Genomic DNA, 27,080 nt, shown 5'->3' on the forward strand with positions numbered 1-27,080 from the left:
ACATATTTTGTAGTATTTTTTATTTTTTTTTACCCTCTCAGGCTCAAATTAAGTTTTAGTAACAGGAAAAATCTGATATTTGGGGAAAATTATCATGGGGTAGTACAATAGAATCCTGACTTTTTTTTTAGAGAGACCTTCACATGCAAGGCGTTCTGGGATGTTGCAGATTTGCAACATTGGCCCAGTGTGGTAATTAGACACTGACGACTGAATATGATATGAACAATAACTTTTTATATACAACTTTTCAAACAATGTAACAAAGTGCTTTTCAGTGGCAGAACAACAACAAAAACAATATGGGATCCAAATCCAATATCTCAAATCCTCATTGAGTAGGGCATGTTTCCAAGTCACTTTGTCATGTGGTACTCCAAGAAACAGTTTTTGTCTTTTGTAAAGCACAGAAGTACTTTGCACTTCAGACAGGCCATTTGCGTGTAGCCATTCTTGCACAGTCTGCATCGTCCACGTTTCTCAGCATGGATGGGGAAATGATCGCATCGGTCTAATCTGACATCAACCAATGGTGCAGAGATCCTCTGAAGTGGAGGTGGGGCAGCTTGATGGGACGTTGGATCATCTTCCAATGACGGTTGTCCTCTTTTCCTACTGTTCAAGTCAGCCTGTTTGCCAACCTTAATGAGGGCATCTGCAACTTGAACACGGAAGTCAAGAAGTGGCATATACTTCTCCTGCTTCTGGGTGAGATGACGGCGATAGAGGAGCCAACCATTGACCAGTGATAGGTCAATCAAGTAGTACAAGATGCGCAGATACCAACGACGTGGGCGGATGTCAATGCGATATAGAGCTGCAAACATGTCTGCTAAGTCTACTCCTCCCATGTTGTGGTTGTACACCTTGACAATGTGGGGTCTGTCCACTTCCACATATTCCTTCTTCTCTTTCGACCACCTTCTGCATCTCTCAACAGGTTCAGGGCCAATGAAGGATGATGCCAGCAACACTGCCTTATCATCATACCACTTCACGATGGACATCCCACTTGTCTTTTCGTATTTCACTTCATACGCACCGCACCCGGCCTTTGAGAGTTCCTTGTCACTCTTGAGGGTACATCCACGGAGACGGTTACGATTGATGGTAGCAACTGTTAGAATTCCCATTTTCTTCAGTTCCACAATGAGTTCAGGGGAAGTGAACCAGTTGTCGAAGAAGCACTTGTAGTTTAGTCCTTTTGGAACTTCTGATACGAGACGAAGCACAACTTCACCGGCAACACCAAGTCCACGCTCATTGGTCACGGTCCCTTTTCCAGTGTATACTTCAAAGTCATAGACTAGTCCAGTGACACCTGCACGAGTAAAGACCTTGATTCCCCATTTATGTGGCTTGTTCTTGATATACTGTTTCATTCCAATCTTTCCTTTGAAGGGGATCATCTGCTCATCAATGGAGTGGTTTTCTTCTGGTTCAACCTTCAAACAGTTGGCACGGACTTTCTCAAGAACTGGACGCACCTTGAATAATGGATCGTATCCAGGCTCGCCCTTTTGCTTCACATTGGTATTGTCGTTCATGTGGATGTATGTACGCAGATTATCAAATCGCTTACGTCCCATGACTGTCGCAATTGGGTCGTAGCGGGTTGCCGTCTGCCAGTACATGCGGTACGATGGCATACGTACTACGGTCATCAAGATGTGTAAACCAATTAATTGCTCTATTTCAGAAGGGGTTGTTTTCAGTTCTGGGACATTCTTCATAACTGCATACAAGTTAGATTGGTGAGAAATATGTTCAAACACAGATTTGTCCATGAACTGATCAAAATACCACTTTGGACTTGGTATTTCGTCTGGGGGAGGTGAGAATGCAGGTCCTCGGAATGAAGAGTCTATGTCAGCTGCTGGGGGTTTCCTCTGCCTCCAAGAAAACTCTTTGTTGACTGGAGCTGGGCCTGGCTGAGGTTCATTGTCATCTGGGACCTCAGTGTCACTGTCTGCATGTATGTTATGAATTTCAACATCAAGGTGGTTGAGATTAGCTTTTGGTATTGCTGCCAGTGGCTTATCATCATCAAAGCTGGAGTCAGACTCGTATGCTTCAGGAGATTCCTCCAAATCTGGATCAGCAATTTTATCGTCTGGAATGGATTCTGTGTCAGATAAAGCACCATCAGGAAGGCAAATGTACACAATGACTTCCCTGGCTGAGTAAATCTTTCATCTGCCTGCCATAACACACTGCAAATCCTGCATAGAGAGTATTCTGGAAGGTAGTTTGCCAAAAAATGCTTTGACACAATGATCTGTACTAATAAAAGTGCCATGGAATTTAGGCTACATCAGTTTTCCTCACTGCACAGTCAAATGAACATGGTATTGTGCCATTGCTTTTGATCAAATCTGCCTCTGATTGTTTGTAACTTCACTCCAAATTATTAAATTTTCCATATGATATACCCTCAGTGACACCTCAAAGTAATACGTAAACACTGGTGATAGGAAAATAACCCTAGTATAAACTGTTGCTCAAAATATAGGCAAACTAGTAGATAAAGCATGTGGTATCCAGTGGTACCTATCTGGCCACACGTTGCAACGCTGCTACGTTGAAATAGAGCTGCACCAGGGGAAAAATCCAGAAGAGATAAAAATCTACTAATTGGCATTTACTGTGTCTATATACACTTATGATTCTTCTTATGCAGTTTTAGTTTCAAATTAATGGAGGTTGATAGTGAGACTTACACGAAATTGATGCCAAGAAAATCAGTTTCAGGGAACCCATGGAAACAGACATGTTGAAAGTGAGACTACACTGCCATCTGGTGAGCAAGTGGGAAACTGTTTGTTGCTAATGGACAACCAAGTCCTGCAGTGGTACTTCTGAGTAAAGAAAACTCATAAAATATGTATCTGGAGTAATAAGGTAGTTAGTTTTTAACTGTTGCAAATCAGCAACGCCTGCCTTGGACTGTCCTTGCAGATAATATAATATTAATGAAATAAAGGGCCACTTAAGTGTACACTTTTATGAGTAAACTTTATTCTGTATACTAATAAAGTATTCTAAGTAATATCAAATTAAAAGTCTTCAATACATTTTAAATCATTATATTTTACTAATCTTTAAAGCAGGCATTCTCAACCCTGGTCCTGGAGGGCCACTGTCCTGCAGAGTTTAGGTCCAACCTTGATCAAACACACCTGCCTGTAGCTTTCCAGTAATCCTGAAAGGCTTAATTAGCTTAATTAGCTGGCTCAGGTGTGTTTGATCAAGGTTGGACCTAAACTCTGCAGGACAGTGGCCCTCCAGGACCAGGGTTGAGAATGCCTGCTTTAAAGTGTACACACAAAATACACTTATTTTGATGTGTTGACCAACATACTAAATCACATGTAAAGTACTTGATTACAATTTGTAGTTTGTTATTTGACATTACATTTTAAATTAATAAATGTGTAATTACAAATATATTTAAAGCTGCAGTCCGTAACTGTTGGCGCTCTCACGGTTAATAAACAGAACTGCACGCGTCTTCCGGAAGAACATTGTAGCCGGAGCTGCTTCTCTCTGTTTATGTCTATGACGAGTCACGCAGGCACTGGGATACTCCGCTGTGGTACGACCAGTGCCAGTCTAAAATAGTCCCAATATAAACACTTATTATAGGTGAACCGTAGTGATTCAGATAAGACAAAAACACAGTTTTAAAAATGGATTCATGATATAATACTCGCTTATTATATACATTTTGTACATTTTAAACAAAAAAGTTACAGACTGCAGCTTTAAATACATGACATACAATTAAGTCCTACTTAAATCGGATTAAAAAAAGGGGATTGGCTACATTGCTAGATTCTAGATACAAAACTGACACTGGAAGAACATTTGCCAAGTTCCTGTAAAAGTGTGACTTGTCGTACCTCTCTTCCCTTTCTTCTTGTGTCGTCTCTTTTTCCTGACGCTGCTGGACTCTTCAGATGAAGAAGAACTGCTGGATTCATCAGTGGCGTACGAGCTGGACGAGCTCTTACGCCGCCTTTTACGTGACCTGGACCCTGAGAACACTGATGTGCTCGCTGTATAGGAACCGAGAATGGTAGTAAACAAGAGAACATGAGCAAGTGCAAGTGTAACAGGAAATAGAACATCAACTGCAAAATTATTTAATTCATTCATCATTTGAGCTGAAAATACATTTACATAAAAAGACTATGTGAAATCTTAGATTAAAAAATTGTTTAAGATTAAAAAATCTTAATGTGAACAGTCACAGTTAAAAAGACAGTTATTTGTTGTCTTGGTATATTTAATTAGAACATTATTTTAATGTTTTGTAGATCGTTAAAGAAAACTGCATGTCATGTTGGTTATACTTTATTTGTAATTTTGCGTGTGGTAAAATGCTATACCGTGACAAAGTAATTGTAACCAAATGCAATGTCATGAAATTTAAAATAATTTTGGGCAGACAGAAAATATAAAATATCATATATCATATCTATTCAAAATACATCTAATATAATGCAGTTCTTTTCATTCTTGAGCAAAGTGTTTTGAACAAGGCCAATTATTAATTTTTTCCCCATCTTTCCACCACACCTTCAGGCACCGGAACCAAGCGAGCGCCGGTGAGGTTCTCGATCTGAGAGCGGAGGAACCTGCGATCCTCCTGTAGGTCCTGAACCTGTCTCTCCAGAGCTTCAATCCTCTCCTGTTTGCTCTCCAGCAGACACTGAAGTTTGGTGATGGTCAGCATAACACCGCTGGGTAAACCCTCCATCGGGTTCGGGTCCGCTGCTGAGAAAAAGAGTCATGTATTTTCACTCAATCTACATCCCATCATTGAAATGTGGAGATGCTAATGAGCTCATTGACATGGATGCTCAAAAAATTTATAAATATCATACTAGCAACTGCACTGCTCAGAGATTTGTCCTGCTCCGCATCAGTGGCGGCCTCCGAGTTTATATTTTCCCACTGGATTACTTCAGGCTCCGGTTCCTGTTTCACCCAGCTGTGGCTGCTCACGGGACTCTCCTGTTTCGCGGAGCTGGAGTCAAGCTCACTGCTGGGGGAAAATGGAGCGGATTCCTGCTGCCACTGAGTGTTAATCTCAACCGGAACGCTGCAAGAGAACAATATCAAACAACAGTCTCATAATTACACTTTACAAATTATTTTGATGCTATCCTACTTAAACATTATTTGTTCATTTACATTGTTGATATTCACAGATATTTCATATATACCATTTTACAAAACAGTATTTGAGTCAATGACTAATAAGGACTTTCAAGATGACAAAATGCTTCCAACATTCATAATGTAAAGAAATGTAACCTTTGAATGTTGATTTTATAAATATAAAAGTTTTACAAAACTTTGAATAACTGAAATGTTATATGGTGTCATACAACAAAAATAATAATGTTCCTTACACTTTTAAAGTCTACACATCTTAGGGTACGTTTACAAGACAACGATGTACTAAAAACGTACAGACGACAACATTGTCAAAACAATCCCCTGATCCGCGAAAACGACTAAAAACTCTGTACTAAAAATGCCTGGCCAGTAGTTGGCGATGTCACTTTGTAAAGAAACACTAGGTGCTAATAGACTGAACATGTAATATGCATGCGCATGACCACAGAGGACTCATCTTCTGATGGCTATTTCCAGCAGGATAACACGCCATGTCACAAAGCTCAAATCTTCTCAAGCTGGTTTCTTGAACATGACAATGTGTTCACTATACTCAAATTGTCTCCACAGTCACAAGATCTAAATCCAATAGAGCAGCTTTGAGATGTGGTGGAACAGGAGATTCACATCATGGATGTTCAGCCGACAAATCTGCAGCAACTGCATGATGCTGTCGTCAATATGGACCAACATCTCAGAGGAATGTTTCCAGCACCTTGTTGAATCTATGCCACGAATAAGTAAGGCAGTTCTGAAGGAAAAAAGGGGGTTCAACCCGGTACTAGCAAAGGTGTACGTATGAAGTGGCTGGTGAGGGTGTATAGTATATTTCTATTTAGCTTTGATTTACTTTATTTCATCATGTTTTTTTTTTTTTATCCAACAGCTGTATGTGATTAGTTATTAGTTAAGTAAGGGGTAATCCATGTCTAACTGTCCATTAAACTATTTTAATGCACGAAATGGGAGACCACCCAACAAGAAGCCGAGTGCATTTAAATCGTTTAATCCTGAGCCAGCCGTGGATTATCCCATTTATCATTTGCCAGCATTGACAACTTTAAGCTGTTATTGATGTTTGCAGTGCAATATTTGACCAGGAGAAAAAAAAGAGTTATTTCTGTCAGCTAGAGCACGTTATATATAGCATTCTGCCTGCTTTAAATCAGACAGAAATAAAGATAGAGAGTTTGAGTAATTATCATCAAGAGTTTCTGTGCTCCTGAATGTTTCTGTGTGCGCTTCAATGAAAGCAGCGCATTAATAAACTGACTGGAATCACCTGTGCATTAAATGGTTTTAATACAATCAGAATCATATGGTATAATTTCAGTTATACAACAGATCAGAATCTGTAAATCAATTGCTCAAGTGGCATTGGAAGAGTGCTGATATTTGGTCTCGCTGCACTGGGTTTCACTCTTTGTATCACTCTACCCATCAGTGTTTGCTGTGTACACTCAGATCAGAGTGTGAGGGGAAAGGAATTGAGATTTGTTTGCAGGAGAACAATAAAAAAAAGTTTCATATCTAGTAAACATCAAGGGTATTTCTGAAAGCCAGTTAATAAAGAATGTTTTACAAACAAATGTTTTTCTTTTGAAAAAATGTAAATAGCATTTTTAAGATTTACTCTGATACTCATGCTGCATTCACGCCATGTCTTAATTACCGTAATTTTGAGATGACAACACGTTAATGTTCTACTCAGAGCGGTTCACGTCCTCGGACTTGAAATTACGCGTTTCTATTACACCGAAATGAATCTGCAGTGGTCAGGTGGTACAGCGGTCACATGGTACAAGTAGGACCTCTCAGAAAATTCCCAGCTTACAAATTGTAATTACAAGCTCTAAAAGGCTGAGAAGGCTTTTTACAAATTACTGTTAATTACATGGCGTGAAGGCACCTTCAGTATACAAGCACAATTGTGAATGTGATTTTGCTTTTAAACAACACAGTTTTATAAACGAAGTTTAAGTTAAAGTTAAAGAAACGGTTTACCCAAAAATGAAAATTCCATCATCATTTACTCACCCTCATGTCATTCGAAACCTGTATGATTTTCTTCTGTGAAACACAGACACACACAAAAAAGATATTGAGAAGAATGTTTCAACTTCGTTCAACAAGAACGAACAAACACCTAAAGGATGCGTAAATGATGGCATGAATTTTTATTTCTGGGGTTCAAGATTCAAGGAGGCGATTGAAACAGGAAGAAGAAAAAAAATGCAAAAAAAGCTCCAACGCAAAGTTTGTTTTCATGACTCAGTATTGCCAAGCAAAGCTAGACAGAACAGGAGAGTGAGACATTCCAGGCCCAACGTTGTTATACGAAATATAAGCACTCATTACGCATGTCCAGTCAAACAAATAACCAGAATGTAACTTTTGTAAGAATATAAATTTGATGACAGTTTGGAACCTGGAAAGGACCAGCTTCTGTTTGAAATTTTAAAGGTAAGGTATGCAATTTTTGGAGTGGCTAGCAATAGCAAGTTATCTTTGAAAGCATGAGATCCCAAAGCCACTTGTCCTTCAAAACACATGAACGCATCCAGCAGATTCTGTAAAGCGTCACGAGTAGATGTAACGATCCACTCTGAGCAGTTTGAAAATCGATATAAATATCTGACGATTCTAGTCGGTCGAGATGTTTAACTAATCACAATACACGTTTTAAACAGCAAGGGCATTTACTCTATAGCAGCGAGTGTTTTTAGTTCATTCCTAGGGAAGTTGAGTTTGTGAGCGTGAAGCTAAACTTCCATAGGAATGAATTGAAACACTCGCTCTGCTCTGCGCCAGTGTGCACGCACCTTCAAACAGAAGAAAACATGGCGACGGCAAGTGCGTAGATGCTGACGTTGATTCATTGAAATTGGAGGTGTGGTGGCATTTAGACTAATAATCACCACAGTGAGAAGCTCCAGTCACCTCCGTCTGCATGTAAAAAAAATATTAATAGGCCAAACCACACTGAGAGGCGGATTTACAACCCCACTCGAGGCGACGAGTGCGAGAGCCATGGACATCCCAAGGTGCATCAGTGTTTTCATGGCAAAAGATACAAGGCCGTGGTTGTTTTCTGTCGTAATAAATGCATATCAGGCTCACCAAGAGAAAGACCAGTCCAGCACCAGGATGTATTCCCCAGACTGAAGGAGAAAGCTGTGCTGTTGCAGAACCAGGTGTTGTATATCTTTATCTCTTAATGTCTACATGGATTTTTTAAATAATTTGTTGATTATTATGGCATATTTTTCTAAATGTGTTCTGGTTTTCTAACTCTTGCAGGTGGTAATGATGCAAATTTAAATAATTAATAAAATATTAAAATCGTGCCTTTATAACAATGTGAAACCCGTCACTGTTGTACTTAAATGTTAAATTCTTTTTATTTCTGCTATTCCTCTGTGCAGGATGAGGGTGAAGACGGTGCCAGTGTCCCTCCTCCTGAAACAGACAGAGCTGAAACAACCTCCTCCTGAGAAAACACCATTGAAGATCTCCTTGGAGGGACTTTTTGGGGGATTTGTTTTAAAAAGTCAATTTAGTGGTATTATTACATAAAATATATTTCAAATTTATAAAGAAATGTGCAGCATTCTGTCTGACAAATAAAAGGACACTTTTTCATTTATAATTTGTCATAAATCTTAATTTGTAAAAAAAGGAAAAACCAGAAAATCGCATTGTGAAACCAGTATCGTGAATCGCATCGCATCGCTAGTTGAGTGAATCGTTACATCCCAAGTTACGAGACAAGAGACGCCATTAAACTACCTCATGTCTCAAAGCACATAACATAATAATAAACAAACAGCTTAAAGAGCTCTGACCTGTACCACCTGACGGCTGCAGATTCATTTCGGCTTTGATAGTGTTGCCACTGAAACGCATAAATTTGAGTCAAGAACGGCTCCGAGTATGAGGTCACGGGTTTCCATCTCTTCCTAATTACAGTAGTTTTGGCGTGAACACAGCATAAGCTCGTTGTTTTAGTTCAGGAGGAACTGTAAAGGCGGCTGATGTTTCGGTTGTGGCGCTCGCTGACTGACGTCTGTCTAACTCTGAGTATAGCATGAATCGCGCTGTTAAAGTGTGATGTCTGCGCGAGCAGGGTGCGCGGAGGTATGGAACAAATCGCCTAAGTTACCCTGCCTTTAACGTTTTGCGTCAATCTTTTGGCTAAACATACCTGTGCAAACATACCGCCATGATCTCCCTAGTTTCGCTCAGTCTTTGAATTGAAGTGACCCTCAGACTGTGATTGGTGTAGGTCGTTCTCGTCCCGGCCTCTTTGCAAATTTTGGGCAGCATTTGGGACAGATAATTGACTCCCAAAGGAACCGCAGTGTACCAGATCTCATCGCTGATCACATACATCCTTTTGGGCTGTACATAAAGCGCTTTTGCGTCGGCTGGAATTTTGCTGAGATATTTCTCCAGAGAGGCAACGGGACACAGCGGATTGCCAGGCTCCTCAAACATAGCCTTGCGTTTTTTCTTGTCCCTTTCCTGCGGGTTCTTCGTGTCCTCGTTTAACGTCATGGTGAAGTATTTGAACCCGTTTTGGTCTCGGTTCAAAGCAAACGCGTCTGGCTGCAGGTGTCGGTTACCCTCCTTACCCCGGAGTCCGAAATGTAACTGGATGTCATACCACACCTTATTTAGTAAGCCTTTTGGGTTGCCAGGGTCCAGTGCAGCAGAATGTTTCAGCATGTGCTGGTCTTCAGGTGAGATCGGCGGATAATGTGCTGTTATATCCCTACCGGAGCGTCGCATCTGCTTAACAACCCCTTTAAAAACATTGTTGGCGGACCTGAACTCGGTGTCCTGCATCAGATTCCACGCACGGTTGATGGGAGGCTCGTTGATGAACCGATTTAACCCAGCCCGAAGCCCGACGTAACTGCTGATCCCGTACAACTCTCCTTTGCTCGTCCGAATAGAGCCATAAAACTCTCGCAGCACCGGGTTGAGCTCAGACTTCTCTGCGGTTTTTAAGTCGATTGTCAACTGCTTTTCACGCAGCCAGGCTTTAAAACAGTTCACTGCCCATATTGTTTGCTTTACGGTGCTAGATTCGTTTCGGTTGTGTTCTAATTCGTCCAAATCCGCTGATGTTACATTTGCACACCTGGATACTTGTGCTGTTAAACTGGCCTCTCCTCCCTCCGTCTCTTCCTCTTCACCTTCACCTGAAGAGCTTTCACACTTTAGGTCAAACATTATATTCATGGGGACAAGGTCCGTTGGTTCAATTGGATTCTTCTTTCTTCCAGTATCATAGATGTTCAAGGTGTTCGTTAGATCGTACATAACATCCAACTAACATTTCCATGTCCATACAAAGCTCAAATGAAGCATTATTTTAAGCATCTTGCTGATCTGTATACATAAACATCCACGAGTGTTTTCAGGATTTCTTTGTTGTTCTTCTTCATTGCGATCCTGGCGGAGGAAGAGTCACAGAAACATAGCGCCATCTGCTGTTCACTGGCCAGAAACATGAGCGACACCGCATTTGATCAGTGGTTTACAGAAATCATTTCACTTTGAAGTGTTTTCTCAACATTGAAACATTGCATATCAACTCCTGACGAACACACATTATTTATCATTTGAATTATCACTCAGTGAGTAATTTAATGTGTTACTTTGGAAGGCTTTTGTCTTTCAAACACATTACATTTTTGGTATAATTTGTTGTCAGCTGAACAACTTTGACCTAATATTTACTTCAAGTACCCACTGAGATTTTAATAAGTTATGTCAATAATAAATCATAATTCAAATTAAGTTTATGTTAACTTAATATAAATATAAGTTTATATTAACCTAATGGCGGTTGATGGTCACATGGCATGCAAGTAAACAAATACAATATTTTACATTTTATATATATTTTAAATGTATATTTTATAATTTTATTGTGATTGTTTTTATTTGTATTTTTTTATATATTATTATTTATTCAATTAGCTTTTTTATTAAACTCACAAACTAACCCCAGTCTGGGAAACCCTGACGTAACGTAATAATGCACTTTATGTAGTTCGTAAAGAATATAATATATTTTCTTTCTCTTTGTATTTTTATATTATCCATGTCAAATCAATGTGGCAAACGAGTTAGGTCAAAAGTTATCAAAAAGTAATCAGATTATATTCCCTTAAATGTGCAATAGGCCTAATGGATTATGATAACTTGTGCAGGGAGTGTTGTAACACTGTCCGTTTGACAAGTCAGAAAATATCCATGGTGATGTCATCAATATCGTACATTAGCATCACCTTTTTTGATCTCACAGGAGAAGTGACATGTGACTGTGAGCAACATTGTAGATTTTATGACAAAAAAACTAATTTTCAGGATAGAAAAGGATTGTCCCTGTGAAAAAGATTGAATACAATCCCTGTATTACAGATATAACAGTTAGGCTTATTTGACTTGCATAATCTAGCTATTTCTCTAGTTTAATTTGATGCTTTGCATTAACGCTAACTTCAAATATGCTAAAATAGTTAGATAAAGTCCAGTAGCACCTCAATGCAGTACACGAGATCCGGGGGGCGGAGTTGGATCCAGATATAAGGGGTGGAGATTGGTAGGTTTAGGGGTGGGTTTAGGGATTAAAGGGTGGAGATTGGTAGGTGTATGGGTGGGTTTAGGGATTAAGGGGTGGAGATTGGTAGGTTTAGGGGTAGGTTTAGGGATCAGGGGGTGGACATGGGTAGGTTTAGGTATATGTAAGGTGGGAGGAGTTGGATCTAGATCCGACTCCTCCCCGTGGCTGTTAGAGGGTGGGGATTGTTTCAACAGTTCATTAAAAAAGTTACCAACCTCGTATGATAATTATGATAATATGAATCGTTTTTTCTTTTCTTTTTTTGGCGAAATCCCAAAATTCACATAAAATAGGTGGATGGCAACAGTGACAGAACTGTTATGACAGCCCCCAGTCTATGTGTTTATTATTGTTTATTATTTAGATCCCCATTAGCTACTCCATTAAGCAGCAGCTATTCTTCCTGGGGTCTTAACAATTTTTACCAAAATATTAACATCAAAGCTGTACAACAATGAAGACAAATACAGAAGTGCACACAACATCATCAAGTCATCTAACTCACATGCACAAGCACAAACACACACAACACAACACATTTACACTAAACATAACAACATAACAATATAAGCTCTTCTATGTACAGAATATTACCACTCTCAGGGTATATTACTCCAAAGTAAATAAATACAGTCTCAATCTTTTGGAAAAACTAACATTGTGACTCTCTGAGACCAAAAATAACGGGAGCGAGTTCCATGCCATCATTGCTCTATAACATGATGTTCTCTGAAGTTGATTTGTTCGACAAGCAGAACAAGAAACGCCCTTCACTTGATTGGCGAGTGGAATAAGTATGAACGTCACTGAAGAAAGTCAATCTTTTATAAATAATTTCAGGTACTTTTGTAATAATTATATTTTTTAAGAATTTAATAAGAGAATAATTAATTCTACTTCTTACATGAAGCCATGCTAACTGATTATGCATATCCCTGACCCTTGCTCTAAAAGAACAATTTAGAACAAGCCGAGATGCTTTATTTTGTGCAATCTGTAATCTGTTCAGATTATTCTCTGTAGTTGAAGCCCAAATGATGGAACAATAGTCCAGATGACACAAAACTATTGATTCCACCAAAGTTTTCCGTATACTAATCGGTATGCACTTTCTGCAATGGCGAACTGCAGCCATACTCCTGCCCATTTTATTCAATATTAGTTTTATCTGAGCGTTCCAGGTCAGCCTGCTGTCCACAATTACTCCGAGCAATTTGGCTTCAGCCACTTGTTCAATGATTAAATCACCAACTGACAAATTCAGAACAGGGGACTCTTTTAACAGATGATTAGATCCCAACATCATACATTTACTCTTCGCAACATTAATAATTAACTTATTTTCTCTGTTCCAATTTTCAATTAATTTTAGTTCATGATTTAATACAGTATTAAGTCTGGTAGAGTCATAATCAGACACAAAAATAGTCAAGTCATCTGCATATAAGGCAATAGTGGCATGCCTCAAAATAAAAGACAGGTCATTAATAAAAATAGAAAATAACAGTGGTCCAAGGCAACTCCCTTGAGGCACCCCACAACGCAGAACCTTTGTCTCAGAGTAACTACCATTAAACAGTATTAAACTCCCTATTAGTAAGATAGCTATAGATCCATTGAATTGCACACTTTTCAAATCCATAACAACTTAATTTTTCCAATAATAGATCATAATCAATTAAATCAAATGCTGCACTCATATCTAACATTACAGTACCAACTAATTTTCTATCGTCAATTTCTTGCAACCAATCATCCGTCATCTGAACTAAGGCTGTAGTTGTAGAGTGCCCTTTCTTATAAGCATGTTGATAGATTGAATTTAACCCATTCTTAGAGAAATACAAATTAATTTGATCATAAACTATTTTCTCCGTAATCTTACTCAAAATTGGCAGAATACTTATAGTCTGCTATTTTTCCCAGATAAATGTTCCTTTTTATTTTTTGGAAGAGGCACAATTTTAGCTTTTTTCCAGTTAGCAGGAAAAACACATTTTTCTAAACTTAAATTAATAATATGACATATAGGCATAGTAATCACATCAGCAACCATCTTTAATAACTTGACATCCAGTTCATCAAAACCAGGAATGTGACAGGAATACAGTACAGACACACAAACAGCAATTGTTTTTGTGCTAAGTCCTTAAAGAAATATATATATATTTTTAAAGTGTTACTTTAAATTGTTCACTTTATTCAAAACGAATTATTCTTTGTTCTTCAGGGACATTCTTGAATAAATTTACAATGTGTGTGGATCTTATTTCAGCAAATGATCTCTCTACATTTCTCCCCAGCCTGTGTTAGCCTACAGCTCACCCCAGTAGTGAGGTCGGTTGTCAAAGTGAAGTGAAGTGTGTTCCACTTGACCACTTCTCATGTTTATGTTCCCTTCCCTCGCTCACTTACTCGGATGTGTGTCATTGCTTCGGTTGCTCGAGAGAAACAGGTATCCAGTAATCAAGCAATCACAAGCAACTGTGATTGGGCCATCTCAACCATCGGTGAGAAAAGTAACATATACCACGTGACAACTCCTCTTACGTGATAGGACACTGGCAGGAGCGGCTAAATAATAGCAAGTAAGTTTAACAGACGTTTAATAAAAGATACCCATATAAATAAATAAAGAGAAAATTATAGATTATTAATGCCAGTAACTTTGCACGATAATTTTGTGTACTTTGAACAACTTTTTTATTCAGTTGAATGAAATACAATTGTGTAATACAGAAGATAGTCCAAGATCCATCTCATGTGGTTTATTCAAACTTACTTTAATTTAATAGTCATGTCTCAAATATTAAGCTCTACATTTACTGAATGACAGGGGGTAGCACAACTCTGCCTTTATTCTTGTGTTAAAGGTATATTCAAATATAATGCATGTTAAAATATTCCATCTAAATGATATAAATACATATATGTTAGTCTTATGTTAGTTACATTAATGATCAGGTGAATAAAACAGTCACTTCAATAATGCAGATATTTTACCACAGGTTGACATATTAGCTGCATAGAAGTCTCATACATTATTATGCTGACCAAAAATGTTACATTGTAATTGCAGAGTTTCTCTGCATGCTTCATGAAGTTATACACACATATTCAGAATTCACATTGTCATGCACATTTTGAAATGGCCAGTAAAACATTGAGGTTTTTGTATGGCAAAATACTGGCATTAAAATGATCTGACGACTGCTATTTGACAGTAAATAAAATTGCTGGTCTTGCATCATTTGTGTTCTTACTTCTCAACTCATAATTATCATAATATAGGCTAACAAAGTTATCTTCTAATCCTTGGTTACAAGACTCCACTTAAACAAATCCAACTGGCCAATTTAGTTTCAAGAACAAGGAACGTCACAGAAACTGGACACAAATCCATGTCTCTGTTTATGAGGACAGCTGTTCATGAGACTTTTGAGTGGTGCTATGTATATTCATAATTTATGAATTAAGTGTTGTAAAATATTAATATTAAAGATATTGTATTTGAAGGTTTTGTCCCTTTAAACTTAGCAATATAAAAAATGTGTTTGTAGACTATAAGACAGAAAACTAGTCATGTTAGTTTGCCTTGATTGGGACTATAATGAAAGCTTCCTTGGTCCATGTTGCGCACTGGGTCTGAATGTGCGTCTCTCAGTGAAGGATGGCCAGCAGGAGACGCTTGAAATCTCCACCGCACTCCGAGCTGATGGCGTCTTTCAGAGACACATCATATTTCTCCAGGTACATGTCTTTGATGGTCTCCAGATCAATCTACTCAAGCAGAAGAGTGTCCATTACAGGTTGTTCTGTAAGATGGTCTAATAATCTAATCTCTGATCTCTGTAATTACAGTACAATGTACTTTATGCTAAATATCAATGTCTATGATCAGAATAGCATATTATACTAATTATAGCGTTTGCTATATACTGTGCACGGTATGTAAATGCATGCAATATCTGGAATGCAATACCATTCAAAAGTTTGTTTTCTTTGAAAGAAATTATTACTTTTATTCAGCAAGGATGCATTAAATTGATCAAAAGTGGCAGTAAAGACAATGGGCCCTATTATACACCAGGCACAATGCGGCACCAGGCGCGACGCAAGTGTCCTTTGCTAGTTTCAGCCTGACACAGTTATCATTTTCATGTCCTTCGCCATGTTTTTTAAATAGCAAATGTATTTGCGCCCATCTGTTCGCCCATGGGCGTGCTGGTTTGAATACGAGGTGTGTTCAAGCGCACTGTTGGCGCGTTGCTATTTTGAGGCAACTGAAACAGACTGCGCCATTGACCAACTGAAACCTGGTCTAAAGTCAATGGCGCAATATTTTTTTATTATTATTTAAAGAGCGTGTTAGTAATGTGCGCCTATAAGCGGGTCCACAACACGTGTACACTCTGCTTATTACACACACATGGACGCGCAGCAGCACACAAACATGCCAAATATTAAAAATAAAAGGATTACAATGTAAAAGATTAATATTGTGTTCATGAAGATATGATGGAATCCGGCTTGTCCCGTAGATGGTCTGCTTAAGCTCTTTAACCTCGCGCACGAGCAGATCCGTTTCCTCGCTAGAGAAGCGTTCAGTCTTTCCGCTTGCAAATTCCGTCATGCAAATAGCGAATCCGCCATGGCGCGAGTGCAACTGGATTTTAAAGGGAATGGGAGATGAGACTCTGATTGGTTTATTGCACATTATGCCCAAAACACACCCATTACTCATTAAGAGAATAGGGACAACCCTTAAGGACCATGGCATGCGCCGGATGCGCCGACCAGTATTCCCATCGTGGATTCAGACATGCCCTAAGTGCACTTGCGCCGTGCGCTTAGATCATTAAAATATGGCCCATAATCTTCCACAGCAAAGCAGCATATTAAAATTATTTCTGAAGGATCAGAAGATGATGCTGAAAATTTAGCTTTGCATCACAGGAATATATCACATTTTTAAATGGATTAAAATAGAAAACAGTTATTTTAAATTGAAATAATATTTCTCAAAAAAAAAAAAAAAATCTGTATTTTTTATCAAATAAATGCAGCCTTTGCTGAGCATATGACACTTCTTAAAAAAAAAAAAAAAAAATTAAAAATCCTACCGACCCCAAATTTTTGAATGGTAGTGCAATATTATTCATGACTGTTGATATTCCAAAGTTAGGAATAAAATTAAAAATACTGGATTTAAAATGCATACCACTGTTTGAAATATTTACTGCATGCAGTTTCACATGCTACTTTCTAAAAATGTCAGCATTTAATAAATGCTGTGCAGTGTGCAGTACACAACACTCTAGTATTCCATTCTGAACACACCCAAAATGACTAGTGCTGCGTTCCAGTCCAAAAGTGTCATGCCCTTCACTCGCTAACTTCCCTCCGTCTCATTCACTCGGATGTACGTCATTGCTCACGTTGCATGAGTGCCCACTACTGGCGGAAACTGCAATGGGCTGAACTGGAACGTCCTAAGCCCTTGATCACTTGGAATCAGCTATGATTTATTTTTCCCTTTAAGAATTTGTTTAATGCAGCATCCAAATGTTTATAGGTGTGTTTGAGTTGTTTAAAAAAAAAAAAAATAGAATTAATATATAATAGAGTTGTTTGTTGTGGTGGTGATTAGATGAGACCTGTGGGGAGTGGGGACGTCATAATCGTACTGCATTGTGGGACATATAGGTGCCTGAAGTGTACATATGAAGTAGACTCGCTCCCTCGGTCAAAATCGAGGGAACGAGGGTCTGTCCATATAAATACTCCCCCGAGGGGAAGTGCTTAGGGAAGTTCGCAAGTGCATGTCTAAAAGTGGACTGGAACGCAGCCTAGTAATACTGATAGAAGGCCCGTTCACACCAACAACGATAACTTTAAGGATAACAAAGATACAGTTCTAAAAATCATTCTAAATATAACAGAATAGCAGAGTCTACACCACAACTTTAACAATAATGGCACAGAAACAATATACCGGTAATTGAAATCACTTTCAGAATTATTTTTTTTTTCCAGCTGATGAATGATAAAAACAATGACAGCCAATCAGAATTCATCCTGCCTTGAGCCTTTAAAGTGACAGATGACAAAACTGCAGCATGTGCTTAAAATAAACAGAAAAATATTGTGCGTTGGCGTGGACGCGTCGCTAATGTACTTATATAGTTATCTTTCTTGATGTGAATGGGCCTTAACACTACTCAAAGCATACAAAATGAGGAATGGTATTATACCTCTGAGCGACACACAATGATGCGGATGAGAGTGTCTTCATCAGTCCCGGCACCTTTCATGGCAGCGTTCAGCCTCCGGGCAAAGAATAGCTGGGGGTTCTTAGCAACCCTCACTATGGGTTAGATAGAAAGTGTTAAACAAGTGAAGAATTGCTATACAAATAATCAAAGCTGAAAACTCTAATATTGTAGTATTTTAACATAGCAGTTTGGCTGTGTTCTCATATCTCGTGTTGCGAAGTTCATTTTCGTTCTTCGCGTAGGGGTAAAAATAAACGTATTTACTTTGCAGTGGTATAATGTAACCGCTAAGACTGACGTGAATATGTAAATATGTGCTGCACGCTTTCCTTTCAATAACAAAATAAACAACAAAAATGACAGCGGTGAGAAAAGCATCTGATCATAGCGATGTAGATGTTTGCACCAGCTCTGCAATTCAGCACTCTGGATAAACCGGAGAAGATTTCCACCTCAAAGAAGGCGGAGTCTCATAGCCACACCTACCTATTACATCATCACCACGGACCAATGGTAGTTTGAAGGTATTTACCATCCAGAGACAAAAAAATTCTAGAAAATTCGCTTTGACAAACTGTTTCGAACTCCCGAAACAAACTTCGTTTTGGCCTGATTTTGTTCTAAATGACATCACACCAGTTCATTCTTCCATTTTGCTTTAAGAGTATATCAGGGCCTTTAAAGTCAGCATGAAACACGAGTTACAATATATCCGAGTGAAACAACTACTCAAATAAGATTTTTTTTTTTTTTTTTTTTTGTCAATTAGGAATAAATTGGATTGTTGTAGTTTGCTACTGTTGTGATCTCACGAGTGACAGGATGTCCCGCCCTCGCACCCGAAAATCACGCCATCAAAAAGAGAAGAGATGTTGCAAGAGGAAGGGGGAGTTATTTTACAAGGGCATTTGAAAAATAATGATGTGCACTGATAAATCATTTATAATAAATTCTGCAACATTCCATAAAAAAAACCAAAAAAAAAACAATACCTGTCAATTTTTATTTCATGGTGACTGTAAGTCTCAGTCAATTGGGTGAATTTAGACACACTACAAGCTGTAGACACTACTGGACATTGAACAACTTTTTCAAAGCTTTCTATTTCAAAATCAGATGTCATGTGATTTCCTTGCTGTTCATACTACAAAAGGCCAGTGTTTACAATACAAACCAAGTGTGACGAAGCAGTCCTTCAGAGTTCCAGAGGTTTCCTTATCAATTGCATCCAAAATCTCAGTTCCAGAAATCTGTTGGAGAACATGAAATACAATCTAAAAGTAATCCAGAGCTACTACAAGAAAACTAAGACAACTTATTGTACTAAATTACTACTTTAGATGGATAGTTCCCCCCTTAAATGAAAATGAAGTCATCATTTACTCACCCTGGTGTTGTTCTAATGCTGTATGCCCTTCTTTCTTTTTCATACCACAATAAAAAAAAAAATGTCCTGCTCATGCTCGTCCATATAATGGCAGTGAATAGCGACTAGCATCAAGCTTTGAAGAAGATGCAATATCACAGCATGATCCCATGCAACACATGTCGTATATTCCAAGTGTACTAGAAATCCCCCAAAAGTATCTGTGTACTTTCTTCACTTGGTTGAATATCTCCAGACCTAAACTCTAGTTGTCAGATGACAGTCAGAATGACAGTTGACAGATGTGAATGTGAGAAGGTACATGGATTGTATTTTATGTCGTGATTTTATTCATCTGTATTTCTCACAACTTGTGTGCTTTTTCTGGGCGAGTCGTAGTGACTGCGGCACAAAGAGAGTCTGAAGAGGACGCACGTCCCGCAAAGACCAACAGCCAAGGTCAAGTTTTTTGTTAAATAATACATTATATTTTGGTTTGTTTTTCACTAAACCCTATTATATTAGCCCAGAACACTTGGAATATACTACACGTGTTGCATGGGATCATTCTATGATACTTTTGCATCTGATACTCTTGTGGCCCGAAAAAAAGGGCAAATTGCATTAGAACAACACCATGGTGGGTAAATGATGACATCATTTTCATTTTAGGGTGAACTATGCCTTAAGCTCATAGAACAGAATAAAAACTCACGGCTTCATAGGCTTTGAATGTGGCCTGCAGTTGTAAGTAGTTCCTGGTGGCCAGAATGAAGCTGAAAGTTGACTCGTCTGTGCCAAAGCCGCCCTCTCCAGCCTTACAGATCATTAAAACATATATTAATAAACTGGAATAAGACTGGACATGGGACTAAATATTAATAAACTGGAATAAGACTGGACATGGGACTAAATATTAATATCATTATGTTGTCATAAAATATCCCAGGTTGATCTCATTCATATTAACATGTACTTGAACATTGTAGCACACATACATATTTGTATGTTTAGATAGACCAGGCTTTCCCAAACTGGAGGAAACTGCACTAAATCATAATAAAATATATACTGTATATATATATATATATATATATATATATATATATATATATGTTTATTTGTTTGCATGTCATTTGAGTATTAAGTGACTGAAATATTAACTGAAAATCTCAGGAGGAACGTCATGTCAATATTTTAGGTCTAAGGGGTTCGGGTGTCAAAATTTTTTGGAAATCCCTGAGATAAACAATGAAGCAAAATATCTAATTATTAACTGCATCAAAACCATGATAAGCCTTTTAGACACAGAGAACAGCATTTAACCGAATGTGTTCAATTAAATGCATTTCATAAATGACATGCAGTTAAACATATTAATCTAAATACGGATAAATATAATATAATAATAATAATAATACAATATTTATTATACACTACTGTTCAATACTTTAATTCAGTAAGGATGCACTAAATTAATCAAAACTGGCAGCAAAGACATTTAAAATGTTACAAAAGATTTCTATTTTAAATAAATGCCGTTCTTTTGAACTTTTTAATCATCAAAGAATCCAGAAAAAAATAGATTTCCACAAAAATATGAAGCAACAGAAATCTTTTCAACATTGATAATAATCAGAAATGTTTCTATCAGCATATTAGTGATCCGTAAATCCATTCAAAATCACCTTACAAATGCAATATTCTATAAACCTCAAATGATTTGTAACCCTTATCTGTCTCTTAAGTAATACATAACATTAGTTATGTATAAATGTTTAAAAAAAATCATGTTTTAGATGCTGTCCACATATTTTATATTGTGTTTCCGGACGTGTGCTAGAACCAGGCTTCACGTATGAATATCTATAAAGTGAGATGGTGTTGAATGTCCCCTACTTCAAACAGTGAGACGGCGTCTTGCTCTGCCAGTGCTTCGTCCACCTCGTAGCTCTCGTCTCTGTTACCCTACAAGAGAGAAAGTATTGACCGAGAGAGTGAAATCCAATCTGAGTCACGTCATTGAATCCTGCCTCCACTTATCTAATGAAAGGGGATCTGAGCCACTGCCAAGCTCCTCCGCCCTATAAGGACGTGAGGAAAGGGGAGGGGTACTAAACACAGGCTGACAGTGAGCTCTTCGTGTCGCCCAGGACTGCAGTGGAGTCATTTTGTAAGATGTAAGCAACCATTTTGATTCAGAATGAAGAGGATTTACCTGGAGAAGAAATGTTAGTAGTCGCCTAACATCCCCACTGGTGTCTCCTTCAATGTCTGCCTCCAAATCCCTGTCATGAACTGTAGACAACAACACACAGTTGGTTTTTCATTTGATAAAACAATAGAAAAACTGTTCAAGATGAAGGAAAATATCTGTTGGATTTTTTCACCCGTTGTATTGTCATTTGATTCTTTACTAAATTATCTGAAAGATCATGAAACTAAAATCTGGTCAAATCCTGGTACAAATTTTGTAATGTCAGAAATATGAAGACAAATGTCACTGACTAGATATATTTAAAATAATTTAGGCCACTTTTTACAGGTAACATAAGACATTTGGCATTACCAGGACCCACAAATATTACACCATTGCATTATTGAACATTATATATAGTAGTTTAATGAAGTATTGACACTAAAACTCTGTAAACTTGAATTCTTTCCTCTCAAAGAAATTTTCATTTTTGGTGAATTATACAAAATACATATTGTCACTATCCATGATACATATAGATGCATTTTTGTTATTGCGATATATTGTGACAAGATATATTGTTACACCCCTAACATTTACTAATACATTTTTAAATTAAGTTTTAATTTTAATTTGATCTGTTAACCTTAGTTAATGCACTATGAACTAACATGAATGATCAAGGTACAATTGTGTTCCTCAAATATTAATACATGCTGTAAAATGTATATTGCATAATGCATATAGTCCATGTAAGCTAGCTAATACGTCCTTGTCAACAAACGGGACTTGCAAAGTGTTACCTATGAACTTTACATACATGTCTCTATGTTATAACTAAAGAAACACACATTTGACCTGTAATATTTTAATGTGTTGAAAGTGTTGAAAGCATCTTGGTTGAGTCATTCTTACCGTAGGTGTAGGTATCTCGGTAAGTGGCAATATCCTGTTGGAAAACAAAAAGTAGGAAATGACCCATTTCAATTTCTAAATCTATTTAACTGTAAACATATTAGTAACAGACAAACATTTTTCCCTGCTTTGATAACAGTGACAAACACAGGAACTTGCAGAGGCTTTCACTCAAAACAAACTGACATACAGCATTGGTAGCAGTGCACAGGATCTCCACCAGGACGTCCTCGTCGGTGCCAGCGCCCTTCATGGCCTTCCGGAGCTCTTTAACAGCAAACACGTGAGGAGGATCCAACATGGCGATGATGGCATTCTCAAAGTTACCAGTCAGCTCACTCTTCAAAACATCCACCAACTCCTTCACAGAAAACAATAACCTTGGAATGCATTCTCTTTTTTCTTACTATTTCTTTGACATGAAAGTGTTTTCAGAATACTCACATCATCATATTTCTCAAAGTATGCTTGTTTGATCTCCATTCTCTGAGCTGCACATCGATTGGCTAGGATGTTAATGATGGCTTTCTCATCAGTTCCTTGAAAATTTTATCGAAAATGTCATTCAAATGTATCCACCAGTTATGAAAATAGCCTGTAAATAGCCGACTAACTATAACTACATGTCGAATTGTAATTGCATTCTATAGACATGCTAAATGCTGAATAAAATATAAGATTGGCATAAACATCTCACCTAAACCTTTGCAGGCTTTGCGGATGGCCTTTATATCGGCAACTACGTCGAAGTCTTCATAAGGAAAAACTGTTGGCTGTTGAATAAAACCAAAGATAATCATTTTCAATGTTCATTATGTTTGTATTAGAAGGTCACATGAATTAGGTCACTTAATTCATGTTTTAGCATTCAGCATTCAGTGAATTTGCTTGCTATGACACTGGCAGTCATTATTATTGGATGAGGACATTTATATGTGCCACCAGTAATACCATTAAATATTGATAGAACATTTAAATGTAATATAAGAAGTCAGACTTCACTGTTGAAACTACTCCTCTTACATTAAAAAATTACGTTTTTGGTTTATGGAAGCAAATCATTCTTGCAGCTTTCAAGAATAATGTGTTTAAAGCAAAAGTCTAAAGGGGACCACTGTTAAGATACTTCAATGAAAAAAAATGTTTCTCACATATATTTTTAAAGATTCAAAAGATTCTAAAATATTTATTACTGCTGCAATGATCCCAAAAAACTGTCATTATAAAATAAAAATATTATAAAATCATGGTAGAGTTAGTAATGACTAACCATCAATCTAGAGATAAATTAGATGTAAATAAATTGTAAAAAAAAAAAATATATATATATATATATATATATATATAAGATATATCAAAATATATTTCTTATATATCAAAGAAATCAGTACAGAGCAAAATTTATTTTTATTTTGCAAACAATGATAAAACAGAGTAAATACAGCTGGGAAACAGTGAAAAAGGCAACCTTATTATTTTTCATGCCCCAGTGCATGATGGGAACATCAGTATCAGAAAGTTGAGTAGGTTTTACTTAATTTTATAATGTTGATATTTACATTTTGATTTCTACAAGCTTGAATTGAGTACGGATTTTTATTTATTCTTGCCTGAACTAACTTATGTAATGTAGAAATTACATTTGTTTTATCTGTAGTATTTACTTTACCACAGAATAAATATTTAACTATATTATTGATCTGCCTGCATTGACAGCATTATATGAGAACAGTGAACTGGATGATGACATCACAGTTTTCTCCAGAGTGCCTCTATAGATAAATGAACTAAATGAATAACTTTTTTACAACAGAAATGAACCATCACTGAACTTAAGCTGGATTATGACGCTGTTTTCTTTGTTGCATTATTTTCCTGTTATCACCGCAAAGCTGGTTTGAAACAATCTGTATTGTAAAAAGCACTATATAAATAAAGATGACTTGACTTGACAGAAACATTTTTATCTGTGTGTGTGCATGTGTGTGTATGTTGTTATGGGGACCAAATGTAATACCAGTCAATTTATGGGGACATTTTATTTAGTTTTTATTTAAAAAAGCATACTAAATTAAGTGTTTAGAAAATGTAAAAATGCAGAAAGTTTTCTGTGATGGATAGGTTTAGGGGTAGGGTTAGTGTAAGGGTATAGAATATACAGTTTGTACAGAATAAAAACCATTACGTCTATGGAGAGTCCCCACAAGGATAGTGAACCACCAGACGTGTGTGTGTGTGACTGAAGAGGTTAGTGAGCTACTATTCCCCTCAGTCTCCCCCATATGAACAAAAGGCCGGCTCAGGAATGCTGAGATGAGGAAGCGCCCTGTCCAAACACACTGCAACCCAGACCGAGGCCCTGCACTGGCAATATGAAGAGCTCAGAGTCTCCTCCCAAAGCATTTCCTCTGACTCATTCATAACGGGATTCTAATACAGTCCTTCCCTTTAAGATATCATATAACCTTATCATCTAAACCACCGTAATACATATTCGAAAAGTGGAAAAATAGTTTTTCAACAGTAAAAACAATCGTGGATAACATTTATAATTACAGTTTACACGATAAGGGCTGTTTCCCAAAAGCATCGCGTGGCATCGCCGCCCAGATCAGATATCTTAACTGTCTTTATTACTTTGTCACTGTATTCATTTTTCTTTCCTTCTCTTTAAAACAGATTTAAGTTGATCGATTATGCGACCAGTCCCGTACCAAACTCTGCGCAGGATGCTACACTAACACACTCTCTCTCTCTGTCTCTCTGTGGCGAGTGTAAAGTGTGTATTAGCAGGGAAAAAATGAAATGAAATACTCACTTGACAGTTTCCCATGGTGAGAGTTTTTGGTGTTTGATGATCAGATGATCTGACCGCTGTCCGAACTGCAGGCCACACGCGCGAGAGTTTCGGTAAGTGACGTCAGCACGCAGGGAAATAACGGGATGGATTTCAAACGTGCTCGTGAGAGGCAGCATAAACGGGTCTGGCAGCTGCATTTTTGAAAACCATTAGTATCATCTATACATGATTATACATGACCTCTGCATACATAATAATTATTATTTCTGATTCTGTCTTAGTATGCATTTAAATCTCCCAAATTCTGACGTTTTTTTTTTTTTTTTTTTTTTTTTTTTTTTCTTTCAGACAGTTATAGTTAAGAAAACTTATCATAGCTAGAATACGCGTTACCTAGACCTAAAACCACACATATGACAAACAGATACAATTGTTTGGAGACACGAGAACTTATATATAAACTTGTATTTCTTTAGCACACATTCTAATCTACAGATAGAAAGACTAATTAAGGGCGCCCCCTACTGAATAATAATACAAATTTCAGTTACTTATTTCAGAGTGATGACATATAACATCAAACACGTTCAAATGCTTTATTTGTTTGTTTGTTTAGATCAAATTTACAAATGAATGCTGTAAAGTGTAGAACAGTATAATTTAGAGATCAGCAACTTCACTGACAAGGAGAGGTTCAGTCTTGCATTGATTCTCCCACACAGCTTGAGGAAACACTCAAAGCATGTTATCTAAATAAGAGGTTAATACTACATTTATGTTGCATGCATACGTGTTAAACTATTGAATGCATTCAAGCGGTTTTCATCACATTTGTGTCATGATGAAGAGAACAAAATCTCCATTATTTTGCTTACCCTTTCTTTTTTGTTGAATAAGTTTAATCTACCAACAGTTATCATTATTTAATCACTAATTTATAAACATTATTATTGTTCTTCTTATTATTGTTAATATTATTATTATTAGCATTTGTATCAGGGCTTTTTTTTTTTTTTTTTACATTTTAAAAATACTATAACGAAAGAGGGTGATTTGACAAACCTGCAATAATAATTAGGCTACATATTTCACTAATAATAAAATGATAAGCCAGAAAACATCTGAACATTCACAAAACAGATTTTCAGAAGTATTCCCATTGACTTGAACTCAAAAACACATAGGATTATTGTTGGGATGTGTTTTTTTACTTCAGTGAACAGGAAATGTGTTCCCTTTCGATACTGTTTACTCGCATTGTTTCAGTTTTAGCTAACACTTATTGAGGAAAAGTTCTCCTCTTTTCTCCAAATCCTAAAGCCTGACTGGTTTACGTCTGAGCAACTGCATAGACAAATGGCATTTCAGTTTGCCAAAAAGGGCGGGGTTGACTACCTATATAAGTCATGCAGAAACGCTGTCAGTCAAAATCTTTCTCCTTCAGCGTGAAGATCATATCGCTGCTCTGAAGAAGACTGAAGCCTCTCTCTCACCTCTTCTAGCAGTCGAACGAGCCTCGCAGCGGAATGGACACGATGCTTTGCAAGCAAACTGATTTAGCATCTCCCCTGCGGCCATCCGGCGACTTAAATACAAGAGCAACTTTTAGAGCAAATTTCCAGCGACGTTGTTGCAAACGTCACAGCGTAAATGCAGCTAGTGGAGGGCTCACCTGCCCGCTCTGGATGAGCACTCTGAGTGTG

General features: G+C 37.5%; 2 protein-coding genes and 1 long non-coding RNA gene across 5 annotated transcripts in view; 1 reads left to right on the top strand and 2 right to left on the bottom strand.

Moving 5' to 3' along the window:
* Window positions 1–27,080, top strand: part of LOC309509977 — a 961,882-nt gene that overhangs the window by 159,981 nt on the left and 774,821 nt on the right. The window lies entirely within an intron of this gene.
* On the bottom strand, window positions 216–10,656 carry LOC309509953 (uncharacterized protein). 2 transcript variants are annotated; one of them, XM_082184968.1, is made up of 5 exons: window positions 9,392–10,656; window positions 4,890–5,107; window positions 4,582–4,776; window positions 3,903–4,058; window positions 216–2,125 (listed from the first exon to the last, which is right to left on the bottom strand). In XM_082184968.1, exons 1-5 carry the CDS (start codon window positions 10,513–10,515, stop codon window positions 357–359), a joined length of 3,462 nt encoding a protein of 1,153 aa, XP_082041094.1. In that variant the 5' UTR covers window positions 10,516–10,656; the 3' UTR covers window positions 216–356. The 2 variants fall into 2 exon arrangements, with proteins under 2 accessions (XP_082041094.1, XP_082041093.1); XM_082184967.1 differs by having other exon boundaries at window positions 4,582–4,779.
* Window positions 14,504–25,534, bottom strand: anxa13 (annexin A13). Of its 2 annotated transcripts, none has more exons than XM_082184989.1 (11): window positions 25,396–25,534; window positions 23,275–23,350; window positions 23,022–23,116; window positions 22,768–22,935; window positions 22,578–22,611; window positions 21,684–21,763; window positions 21,365–21,433; window positions 20,181–20,282; window positions 19,274–19,349; window positions 18,079–18,191; window positions 14,504–15,604 (listed from the first exon to the last, which is right to left on the bottom strand). In XM_082184989.1, exons 1-11 carry the CDS (start codon window positions 25,408–25,410, stop codon window positions 15,485–15,487), a joined length of 948 nt encoding a protein of 315 aa, XP_082041115.1. In that variant the 5' UTR covers window positions 25,411–25,534; the 3' UTR covers window positions 14,504–15,484. The 2 variants fall into 2 exon arrangements, with proteins under 2 accessions (XP_082041115.1, XP_082041114.1); XM_082184988.1 differs by having other exon boundaries at window positions 22,768–22,938.

The sequence above is a fragment of the Leuciscus leuciscus genome (assembly GCF_965113295.1).
Source record: "Leuciscus leuciscus genome assembly, chromosome: 11".
Lineage (NCBI taxonomy): Eukaryota > Metazoa > Chordata > Actinopteri > Cypriniformes > Leuciscidae > Leuciscus > Leuciscus leuciscus.